Consider the following 11,974-nt stretch of genomic DNA (forward strand, 5'->3'; position numbering starts at 1 on the left):
GGTTTCAAGGTACTCTTAGGCCTCTCGAGGGTGAGGAGGCGTGTGGGCTAGGGACAAAAGCTGGGACTTTCCTCCTTCCCCAGACCCCCGCGGGAAGAAGCGGCGTGGGCCCAGGAGGCTTTGGGGGAGCAGCAGCTGATGTTTATTGGGGACCAGAATCCCTAGGTCAGATCTGGGGGGCCTCGCCCCCTGCCCCTCTCGCCGTGGCTTCATTCGTCGCTGTCGAACTCTGAGGACAGACCCTGCAGCAGGGGCAGGGACATGGAGTGCCGGTCGGGGTCCCCGGGGCCCCCACCCTGGGCTCCTGGTGGGGGGTTGCGGGGGCTGAAGAGCCAGTTCTCTGCCAGGGTTGGGGATAGCCACAGCTTGACTCACGCCCTGGTCTCTCTGCCCCCCAGTCCCTCTCCCCGGCCTTCTGTGCTGTGCCCACCCCCTCGCCAGGACCGCGTGCCTGTCTCTGCCCCCCCCCCCCCAACCAGTGCGCCCAGCACATGCCTGGGCTGTATCCCCGTGTGCTCTCCCTCCACCGTGGCCCACCCCTCCCCTCTCCACTTCCCCTCGCAGTACCTGACAGCATCTGGGGTCCCCTGCGGAAGGGGTTTCGGCCCTTGTGGGAGAGTCTGGTGGGTCTGCCCTCTGGCCCTTCCTTGGGGGGTGGCGTAGGTGGGGCTGGGATAGGCGGCGACACCCCAGCAGCCTCGGGGATGTCATCGGGGGCTGACGCTGGGGCCGGAGGTGGTAGGATGTTGAGGTTGGGTCTGACCCAGCTGGCCCCATGGGGCAGGGGGTCTTTGGTTAGGGGCTTCTGCGGCCCCAGCACTCCCTTGGGCTGCAGTGAGAACTTGAGGCAGGAGAAGGCAATGGGCAGTGACCGTTGTAAACGCAGCAGCTGGGGCTCCTGGGCTGTGGGCAGCAGCCCCAGCTGTAGCCAAGAGCAGGAGAAGACCTGGTAGATGACATAGATGCTGTGGGTGCTTCGGAGCCAGGGAAGAGTCTGCCGGAGGCCCACCTGCCCTGGCGGCAGCAGCAGGAAGGCCACTTTCTTGCGCAGGCCGCCCATATGTAAGCGGATCCGGCAGGGCTGCCCGTCCAGCAGCCGCATTTCTTCATAGGCTATCTCTGCCCGGCCGTCGGGTGAGTATTCCCGGGTGCAGTGGGCAAAGGCGCCCTCAGACCCGGCCTGCTCCAGGAGATTCGGCAGTGGCCCCACTGGCTGTAGCACCCGCCGACCCTGCCGACCTGGCAGAGCCAGGCGGGTGTGGGCCGGGCGGGACTGTTTCACCAGCACGCCCAGCAGGTCATAGCAGGCTGCGTCCGACAGGAAGGGCACGGCCACCACATTGGGCCCGAAGCGCTCCTCGGTGACCTGCAGGCGGCCAGGGGATAGATAGTCAGGGGCTGGCTTCGGGGTGGGTAGGAGCTCCCTAGCAGTCCGTTGCAGGTCCCCCCGCCTCCCACCATGCCACGGTTGGAGCCCGTCTCCGCAGTGCGCTCAAACTGTCGTGCGGCCCGCTTCTCTCCCAGTGTCCTGCTGCAGCAAAACCTCGAGTGTCTGCTGTGCCCCAGGCGCTGCTAGAGGCTGGGAGGGATGGCGCAAGGAGACCGTCCTTGGCCTGACGCAGCTCCGTCTAGCGGAGGGGACAGGCGTCAGCAGCAGTTGGCAGGTCGGGTAGGAAGAGGCCAGGCCGTGGGGCAGTGAGAGGGACCTGGCAGCCTTTGTCTGCGGTGGCAAGGCTCAGGGACAGATCCTGGGGGGCTCCTCTAACTTCGAAGGGCTCAGCTGGGGGGGAGAGTGCTCAGTCCAGGCGAGGGAACAGCCGTGAAAAAATCCGAACCCCCAAACTCAGAGGGGCCCAGTCAGGAGCCTATAATTTCACGTTGCTTACGTGTGTGGAGAGGGACAGGCACGCAGGCACTTGCTGATTCAAGGCCTTGTGTGCGCCCGATGGTGGGACTTTTACCTTGGGGACAATGGGAAGCTACTTGAAGGGTTGTGGTTCGGAGGGGCAGGATCAGAGGGACATTCCAGAAAGTTCCTTTTGCAAAGGAAGGCATACATGAAGAGGCAGAAAAATCTGTTCAGAGGGCTGTGAAATTCCAGGCAAGACAGGGCGAGGCTGGGCATGAACGCGGGGGGAAGATACTTGGGTGCAGAGTGATAGGACTTGGTCATTTGGAGGGTGTGGGCCAGGGGATCCTGCAGGAGTGTTCTCAGGGGACGGGTTATGTGGGTGATGGCATTGGCCAAGACCGGTCCCCTGAGCTTGACCTGGAAATCCGTTCCTAACGCGGTGTCCCTAGCCCCGTGTGTCCACCGCCGCCTGAGCGGTGGGGGATCACGCGTGTTGAGATTCGAGGTCTGTGTAATGCGCATTCCAGTATGTACCCTTAGGGGTTACTGTTCCTCTTGGTTTTGTCCTTCTTGCCTTTGCCGTTTTGGGCTTGGGAACCCAGTTCTGAAAAGGTGAACGTCTTGGCCAACCGAGAAACCCTGTGAGGTCCTCCCCAGTGATGGTGCTTCGCTGTGATCTTGGCTCCGCCGGGACATTGTTGACCGAGACACTGTCTGGGTCTGTGCTCTGCCGGGGGCACACACAGTGCCCTCTCGGGGCCCCTTTCACGTTAGAGTCCTGTCTCGAAAATGCTGTGTGCTCTAGTCTCCCCTCAGCCCCCACATGGCATGTCTGCGCTGCTCCCGAAGGCCTCCCCCGCCTGCGCTGCGGTGGAGTGTGCGCCAGTGGCCCCTTAAGGCTGACCTGCTTTTTGCTGCGTAAAGCTGTGTGGCAAGTGCCGCGCCCTCGCTAACTGGTGGAGCTGTGTCTGGACGTCACACAAGCTCAGGTAGCTTGGAGACCGCTGTCTTTTGTCCTCGAGCTGAGGCAGTAACTGGTGCTCTTGGTTGATCTGCATGGAAGACTTTGCCATCATTCTTCACTTCTTCGTGTGTCACTGAGACACGGAGCACTTACTTCTGGGAGGGGGCGTCTGGTTGAAGAACAGGACCCGGAGAAGGGCCCGTGGTTTCCAGGGGTGAGAGCAGAGCAGCGGTGGGTTAGCGTTTTTGTACGGAATGCTCTGCCCCGTGACAGTGAGAAGCATGCCCGTCCAGCATCACTTCCGAATCCCACCCGCGCTGCCCCGATGGTGCCTGGGATCCCGTACAGATGAGGTGAATGAAAATATCTTTGGGAGAGACCTCCCCCCAGCAGGAGTGTGATGTTTAAAGTACCTGGTTCTTGGAGTTCCCGTCGTGGCGCAGTGGTTAGCAAATCTGACGAGGAACCATGAGGTTGCGGGTTGGATCCCTGGCCTTGCTCAGTGGGTTAAGGATCTGGCGTTGCCGTGAGCTGTGGTGTAGATCGCAGATGTGGCTTGGATGCCGCATTGCTGTGGCTCTGGCGTAGGCTGGCGGCTACAGCTCCAATGAGACCCCCTAGCCTGGGACCCTCCACATGCCATGGGAGCGGCTCAGGAAAAGGCAAAAAGACCAAAAAAAAAAAAAAAAAGTACCTGGTTCTTGATGGTCTTAAGTTTCTGCTAAAAGTTGAATCCCTGATTTGATTGGAATTTCTTTCCCAGAATATAGATGTGAATTTGCCCCGGACGTTTCTTGAGTCCTTAGTCTTTCCCTCGAGGGCCCCAGCAATGAGCCTAAACTAGGGCACTTCAAGTGCCCAGGTCTAGGCCAGGGCGACCGTGTTCTTGGCAGAGTCCCCATTTGAGACACTCCCGGATGCCACTGCCCGTGTGTTTCTGGGTGGCGGCTCTGAGGGACTCAGCGGCCGGCAGGTTCCGCTCTCCCGGGGACGTGATGCTGGAAGGTCATCTTCCTGGAGGGACTGTGGCTGTTGGAATTGTGGGTCGGGAGCCCGTGAGCCGCATCTGCTTCGCCAGATGTTCTACCGAGAGCCCGGTAGACCACAGGCAGTTCTGGAGGGAGGGAGCCACTGCTTGAACTTGCCACCTCCCGCCCGTGACTTCCCCGGGGGTCCCTACCTTGACTTTGCTGACGGTTGTCCATGTATGTGGGATGCGGTGTTTTCCTGATGCTCGGCGATGGCGCAGCCTTCTCGTGGCCAGAGGCCCCGCTTACTTCACCCCGGTTTTGACTGATCTGGTCTAGGACCCGCCTTTTACGCTGTGGAAACTAGTTCCTCTCCTCCTGGGAGGACCTTGGCGCTCCCGTTTCTGCTTCCCTGGGAAGCTGCCCTTTGTGGTGAGCAGCTGCCCCGTGTCGTGTGGGAGCCGCGTGCCGTGGAGGTGGCTTTGAGTCTGGTGGGCACTGCTTTAAGCTGATTGTTTTAAAACGGGGTGGGCTGCCTTCTGCAGATGCCTCCCTCAGCACGACCAGAACCCGACCCCTAAATTCTCTAATCGCAGGAAGGACTGGCCGTCTAGCTTTGGGGGCGGTTTTCTGGGCACCTGCCACGCAGATAGAGTGGAGATCTGCCTGCTCCTGGAAACCTGTGTGTTGGGCTCGACGGCTGACTTTCTCATCCTGTGGCAGGGAAGCTGGAGGGCAGAGCTGTGAAGAGGCCCAAGGCAAACTTAAAAGGCCCTTCGTCATCAGCCCCTGTTCCTCCTCAACCTCACTTTCACCACTGCTCTTTTGAGCTCTGTTCGAGAGGACGTTTGCAGTTCGCAGAGACACAGTTGTCTTCTTTCCTCCTGGCTTTTGTGCATATTCTGCCGTCATTTAAGCCACGGTTCATCCACCCCGCCACCCACCTGCTCATGAACGTGTTCGGGGGTTCACGTGGCAGGCGCGCCTCTGGCCTCCGTGAATAGCTCCTACTCGCCGAGCCACAGTGTCCCTCTCTCCGGGAGCCTTCCTGACCTCCTGAGTCTGCCCCTGACTGAGCACTTCTTTCTGCTCTCGCAGCCCCCAGTGGAGTGAGTGTCTTTCAAGGAGTCCTTCTTAGAGTTTTTGCGCTTGGCATCGAAGTGGACGCTTGGCGCAGAGCCCTTAGGGCCGTGCCCGCCACGTGAGCCAGCACTGCCTGACTGACAGTCAGGCCTGTCTTGGGGCTTCCCAGCCCTTCCTCTCGGAAGCTGCTCAGGCCCATTGAGGTCACCTTGTTACTTCCTCCTTAGCCCTCTTTACCCACCTTATCTTTGATGAGGGTCCAGGCGGCATCAGCTTCATCCAGTGTCAACAGGTGGGGGGTACCAGCCAACATGACGGGGCGTGGGAGGGGTTAGGCAGGGCAGTGGCTGCTGCAGGAACCCCACGCTGCCCAGGCAGCTCAGGCCCCGGCCCTGGGCTCTGTCCTGCTTCAGCGTGAGGTCACAGAGGTCCTGCTGGGTGTCAGGGCCTTGGGCGGGGAGGGGGCGGTCTCTTGCACAGCCTCACTCTGCCCGCAGCCCGCAGCCCGAGTGCGTTACCTTTAGTCACCTACTCGTTCCCCTGCTTTAGGGGAGGAAGACGCAGGCATCCTGGAGGGTGTGTTTATAGATGTTTGTGTGTGTGTGTGTGTGTTTCCTTGAGGGTGTGTTTATATATGTTTGTGTGTGTGTGTGTAGTTCCTGGTCTGATCTTTGAGGAAAGAGGATCAGGGCTTTCTTCCTTAAAATAATTTGCTCTGCTGTCTTGTCGGTTGCAGATGCTTCTTTGTGAGGCTGGCTTGGGCTCCTGGGAGAAGCATAGAGATCAGGACTTAAACTGAGAACAAAGCAGAGGGCTTCATCCTTGGCTGAAGGAATTACCTGGGAGGTTTAAATATTCCTGATACCTGGATCCTACTCCCGGAGATGCTGCTTTAATTGGTCTGGAGGATGCCTGCGCATCAGGATTTCCAAAAGCGCCCCAGGCAGTTCTAATGTGCAGCCTGGGTTGAAACCCCTTCTCGGGTGGGTGACACTTGCCTGAGAACCAGGTGTGTGTGCAGGAGGGTGCCATGCTGAGCGGTGACAGCGTGGGAGACAGGCAGTGAGGTGGGATCTTGTTGCCTTAGTAACCGGAGAGAGCGTTCAGACAGCCGCGATCACCCAGATAAGTGGAAGGACGCTTTTCTTCCTCCTCTACGCCCTCTCCCAGGCTGCTTGTGTCTGGTGCAGCTCTGATCTGTGTGTGACTTTCCCTCGTGCCTCTGTCAGAGAGCTCGGTCTGTCTTGCGCTGGAGAAGAGCCCTGCTGGAGAGTCTTTCTAGGAGCTGCTTTCCCGCTGCCCACCTGCGTGCCCAGAGGACCCTTTGTGTGGGAGCATCCCCCTCGCCCCCGCCCGGCGCCGAGGGCCGACCCAGAGCCGGCTGAGGCGTGGAGTGCGGGGCACGGGCAGGCCCTTCCACGGTGGGAGAGGCCGTTGCCAAGAAAAGTTTCCTGCAGGAGCGGGAACTGGCCCCAAGGGAGGGCAGGGCTCCCAAGACCGAGCTAAGGCTTAGGGTGCCAGGCCGTTGGGCGCAGTTGGACGGTGAGCACGGGCCTGTGCCCCAGGAGAGGGGTTAATGTCTCCGTGTTTGTTGAAATCAAATGTGTCAGGGGCTGTTCCGCACGCTTTGAACACGAGGTAATCCTTTGAGGAACCTCTTGAGGTATTATTTCCCATTTTACAAGTGAGTTAACAGGCTCAAAGAGCTTAAATAAACTAGTGCAAGGCACACAGTGAGTTAACGGAGGGCCTGGGATTCAGATGCCTGCCTGATGGTAGCTTTAACCATTAGGCACAGCTCCTTCCGGGGACGGGAGAGCACGGCCTGTTCCTTCCGCTCCCCTGGGTGGGTGGGTGGGTCTGTGTGTGTGTGTGTGTGTGTGTGTGTGTGTCGGGGGTGCCAGGTGGAGGTAGCGCAGCGGGTGGAAAGGGAGCGGGCGGGGTGTGGGAGGAGCTGCAGGAGGCCAACCCGAAGCCCCCAGTTTCTTGTTAGGTGGCATTTGTTGGGTGACAGCAGCTCTCCTGCTTTGGCTGGGAAAGCAGAGCTGGCCTCTCCGTTGGCTCAGAAGGGAACCGGGAGCGAGGCAGGCGGAGGTGGAGGCAAGGACGGGAGACACAGGCCTGGGCAGATCCGACCGTGCCAGGAGCCCGATGCCAGGGGACAGAGACGCGCGTCTGCATCCCGAGGGGCGTCCAGGGTGGGAAGGGGGGTGAGCCGCTGGCGAGATCAGACGGGCACCGGGGTGGGGTGGGGTACGGGGCGCCCTTGAGCTCCTCAGCCTCTGCCTTCTCTCTCCTGCCGTCCGAGGACCCTAATTCTCTGGGCTCCCCGAGTCCCTCCTGCCCGACCCAGAGGGAGCCTGTCTTTCCTTTTGGCTCCCAGAGCCTGCGTCCGGACGTTGCCGCAGGAGAACACAGGGCAGCCGAGTTCTGGGTGGAGCTGAGGAGCCGAGGGCTGGGCAGTTTGGGCCACACGGTAGCGCGTCCTGGGGTCACCGGCCTGGCTGAGGGGGACCCGGGGTGGAGAGCGGAGGCCAGCGGGCGGGTCGGGGCCGCTCGTCCGGGAAGCCCGCCGTCCGCCCTGCCAGAGCCTCCAGGGCGGCGCGCGGCGGTGCTGCGGCCCCGGTAGAGGGATGAAGGGCCCGCTCGAGCCTCTGCCCTCCTCGCAGCCGCACACATGGTCACTCTGGTCCCTCGTCCCTTCCTTGAAACCTTTTGGGGTGACCGTGTTTTGGATGAAGCCGTTTTCAGATGTCGGGGAGGGAGTCTCGTGCCTTTGTGACAGAGGAAGGAGTATCCCAGTGAGACGGAGGGCAGCGGCCTGCCACCAAAGCCGCCAGTGTTTCTGAGGCTAAATGTGTGCCTGTTCACACTCAGTGAGAACATAAAGCCTAGAAATGTGATCACCACGGGCCAGGCCAGATTTGGGGTCAGAGTTATGGAAAAAACCCTATTGTTGAGAGATGTTTTATTTTGGAATTACGGATAAGGGATTGCGGGCTCACAGTTGTTCTCAGGTTGTTGGGAGGAGGAAGAGTGCCAGAAAAGCCTTCTAGACACACCACACGGTGGGTGGGTGTGCAGTCTGAATCCAAAACCAAATCCACACGGCCAGGGGGGTGGGCTTTTGGGCTGAGGGTGAACCGTGTACAGCTCTGGACTCGGCTGCACACCCACAGGTGACGGTGCCTTAGAAGAGAGGCTTCCTGGGGTGGGAGAGAGACGGAAGCCACTGCTTATGAGTCCCCCCTCCATGTACCAGCGGGGGGACAGGAGGTGGTGCGCGTGCGCGTGGCCCAGGACTGTCACACATCGCTTTATATTTCTTATAACAATGTTGTAATAAATATCTTCCTGCCGACGTCTCTGTGCGCGTCTCTCTCGTTATTTTGTCAGGAGACAAATCACTAAGAGAAGGATGGGTACATGGTAAAGACTCACGACCTACTAGGATTAGAATTTCATCACAGTCGGGGTTCCCATCGTGGCGCAGCGGCAACGAATCTGACAAGCATCCGTGAGGACGCAGGTTCGATCCCTGGCCTTGCTCCGTGGGTCAAGGATCCGGCGTTGCCGTGAGCTGTGGTGTAGGTCACAGACACGGCTTGGATCCCACACTGCTGTGGCTCTGGTGCAGGCTGGCGGCTACCGCTCCCATTGGACCCCTAGCCTGGGAACCTCCATATGCTGGGGGTGCGGCCCTAAAAAAGCAAAAGCAGAAACAAACCACACACACACAATGTACTTCATCACAGTTATCTGCAAAATCATTGCCTGGAGGGCTTTTAAACTTAGAACCTCCAGGCAGAGCTGAGTCCTGAGAAGGCCTGGGCCACCCTGGCTGGAGGAGGACGAAGAATTTCCTCCCTGTCCCCTTGGCTTCACGGGATGTGACAGCACCCCTGAAACGCATGCAGAGCTCCTGGGCTGTCCTCAGGTCCCTGTTCCTGAGGATCTGACGGGACCCCGCGTGGCCCTGGAGGTGGCATCGCGTGCTTCTTCAGGCCTGCAGCCTCCTGCGTGGTGCTCCGTCCAGCTCTCTGCCGAGCGGTCCTTCCTGCCCCGGGCTTCCAGGCCAACTCCAGTGCCCGCAGTTGGGATCGTTTTGCCGGAGAGCCTGGGCCCGCGTGTGCAGTCCGTGGCTCTCTCTGACCTCGTAGCGGGACTCGCTGCTTCTGTCTGAGGATGTTCTCCTTCTGGACGTCGTGCTGGCAGTGCCCCTCCCGGCAGCATGGAGGCTTTTAGCCGGCGGGAACCCCATGCGGGCACCACCATGGCACTTCCTATGTGGGATCTGTTCTCTGGCGGCCACAGCAGTGCCAACTGTTGCTGTTTCGTCACGTCGCACCTCCATTGTGTGCTGCTTGTGCCCCTGGCCAGGGCAGACGGGGCGCTGATGAGGCCTGTGTCTGGGGTTCTACGTACTGGGCTGAGGATGCACGGAGGGCAGGTTGCTAAGAGACCCTGATGACCTGGGCCTCGGGCCAGCAGGTCAGGGGCCCACAGTGGTTTCCCAGAAGCAGCAGGCCCAGGGAGCGACATTCTCGTCACTGACTGCCGCGACCTTGGCGGGTGGTGAGGGTTGGGGGATGGGGCTCAAGCACGAGACCGAGAACCTTCTCTGAGCTGAGAGCGTCTTACAGATCAGTGTCTTGGACGCACGTGGGGCTCCAGGGCCCTTTATCCTGGTTCTCAGAAGGGGGGGAGGAAGCTTTTATCTCCTTCCCTCAGGACAGGATCTGACCCCAGGGATACAGGGCTGTGGTCCCAGACAGGACCCCGAGCACCTGCCTCCAGAGGCAGCGTCACCCCCAGACTCCCAGGCCCCGGTCTGGTTCGTGTGGAAACCGAAGCCGACTCAGGCTTCCACGATGGGCGGAGCTGGGGCAGGAAGAGAAGGAGGGTAGTTTTCTTTAAATCGAATCCATGATTCCTGGATCCCTTATTTTCTCTGCCTGGTCGCTTGGTACCCCGCCTCCTGCCGCCTCCCCAGCTGGACGGGCCAGTCTCCAGATGCCACTGTGCCCGCGGCAGACCCTGCCCAGCAAATATCTGCTGAGCGATTGTCACAGTCGTGTGCAGACCGTGGGGCAAAGATGACGTCATCCGCACCCCCAGGGACCCTCTGAACTTCTCCCCACCTCCACCCCCAGGCCCCACGGCTTTCCCTGCCCCTTAGAACCGGCTCTTGCTGGGCGTGAAGGTTTCCAGGAGCCGGCCCCTGATCTGCTTGGTGCGGGCCCCATAGATGAGAGGGTTGAGGGCAGGTGGCAGCAGCAAATAGACGTTAGAGAGCAGGATGTGCACAGGCTTCGGGACGGTGCGACGGCCGAAGCGGTGTGTGAGGTAGGAGAAGAGACCGGGCACGTAAAAGGCCAGGATGACCCCGACGTGGGAGCTGCACGTACCGAAGGCCTTGGCCCGGGCTTCCCGGGTAGGCAGCCGCAGCACGGCGTGGGCGATGAGCCCGTAAGAGCCGGCGATGCCTAGAATATCCACGCTGGACACGGCCAGCGAGAGCGCCAGCCCATACAGGTTGTTGGCCCGGGTGTCCCCCGCCACCAGCTCTACCACCGCCATGTGCGCACAGTACGCGTGGGCTATGGTCCTGGCTCGGAAGTGCCCAAACCGCGCCACCAGCAGAGGGAATGGCACGACAATAGCCACAGCTTTGAGCGCCAGGGCCAGGGCCGCGTAGCCCACGCGGGCCTTGGTGACAAGGCCAGGGTAGTGCAGTGGACGCCCCACGGCCACAGCTCGGTCACAGGCCATGGCCAGCAGCACGCCAGATTCCACAGCAGTCAGTGCGTGGACGAAAAACATCTGGACCAGGCACGCGGCGTAGGGCACCGGCCGGGGCCCAAGCCACAGCACAGCCAGCAGCCCCGGGGCTACCGACGTGGCTAAGCCCAGGTCCGTGGCTGCCAGCACGGCCAGGAGCAGAAACATGGGCTGGTGTAGTGTGGTGTCCGCGTGCAGCACCGCCAGCAGGGCTCCATTGCCCAGCAGGGAAAGCAGGTACATGGGCCCGAAGACCAGTGTCAGCCAGGCCTGGGCGCCCCCCAGCCCTGGCAGGCCGGTCAGTATGAAGAAGGCTGGGCGGGAGAAGGTGGAGTTGGGCTGGGGAGCTTCGGCCATCCTGTGGCGTCAGGGCTTTCGGGCTCATGGAGGCAGGAGTCCTGATACGGGAAGGACAAGGGAGGGGATTTGGGGCTGTCACGGTGGCACGGATCCATCCATGTACGGGTAAGCTCAGTGCAAGGCTGGGAGGCTCGCCACTAGGACCCGTGATGGAAGTTCGGGATGGCTAGTCAAGGTCACAGCCCCGGTCAGGATGGGAGGGTCCTTGTACCTGACATCCACAAGCATCGAAGGGAGAGCCAGGGGGACAGAGGTGACGGACGGGGTGTCTCTGCTGCAGTGGCTGCCCCGCCAGAGCCCTCCCGGTGGAGCTCAGCTGAGAGGGGAGCTGAGAGGAAAGCCTTTTCTGCCCTCAGGGTCCAAGGAGAATCAGTCTCGGTCTCTGCAGGTGGGGAGCAGGCCAGTTCTGGGGGGCTCAGGCCTCAGGATGGCCCTACTCCTGCCTGCGTATCCCGAGGCACGACTCCCGGGCCTCAGCCTCCTCAGCTCTGTCCTGGGGGCAGGACACAGGGACACTACACGTGGCCAGCTTGAACCTTCCGAACCAAGAAGGAGGAGGACGGTGGACAGAAAGGGAGAAACGGGAACAGGAGGCAGACGGGCCTTGAGTGCAGCTGTGAGGCCGACGTGCGCGGAGGACACCTGGTGGGTTTGGGGGTGTGGGGGGCTTACGTTCGTCTTAGCCTGGCGCTGGCGTGGTGAGCTCGAACACGGGTCGGAGAATTGCCCCTGGACCTGGGAAGCCGCCGAGAGAGGGATGGCAGCAAAACGAGTCTTTCCTTCTTCACGGTCCAGAAGCGGGTTGCACTCCAGTCTCATTCCTGGGGTGCCCGAGAGCGTGCAGGTCACGGAGGGGAGGACGTGGCACTCCACCCAGCGTGCCAGCCATACGAGGAAGAAGCAGCCGCAGGAGGAGGAGGCAGGAGCAGCAGAACGGATTCCTTCGAGGAGCTAGCCTGTGGACGC

General features: G+C 60.9%; 2 protein-coding genes across 2 annotated transcripts; both read right to left on the reverse strand.

Moving 5' to 3' along the window:
• Positions 1–6: 6 nt before the first annotated feature.
• Positions 7–5,248, reverse strand: C11H11orf42 (chromosome 11 C11orf42 homolog). The gene is made up of 3 exons (XM_047754070.1): positions 5,109–5,248; positions 568–1,366; positions 7–340 (listed from the first exon to the last, which is right to left on the reverse strand). The coding sequence occupies exons 1-3, from the start codon at positions 5,178–5,180 to the stop codon at positions 210–212; spliced, it is 1,002 nt and encodes a 333-aa protein (XP_047610026.1). The 5' UTR covers positions 5,181–5,248; the 3' UTR covers positions 7–209.
• Positions 5,249–10,042: 4,794 nt separating this feature from the next.
• Positions 10,043–11,035, reverse strand: LOC125111886 (olfactory receptor 52W1). Its single transcript, XM_047754035.1, has one exon. It carries the CDS (start codon positions 11,003–11,005, stop codon positions 10,043–10,045), a length of 963 nt encoding a protein of 320 aa, XP_047609991.1. The 5' UTR covers positions 11,006–11,035.
• Between the last annotated feature and the right edge of the window lie 939 nt (positions 11,036–11,974).

This window comes from Phacochoerus africanus, chromosome 11 (assembly GCF_016906955.1).
Source record: "Phacochoerus africanus isolate WHEZ1 chromosome 11, ROS_Pafr_v1, whole genome shotgun sequence".
In the NCBI taxonomy this organism is placed as follows: Eukaryota; Metazoa; Chordata; class Mammalia; order Artiodactyla; family Suidae; genus Phacochoerus; species Phacochoerus africanus.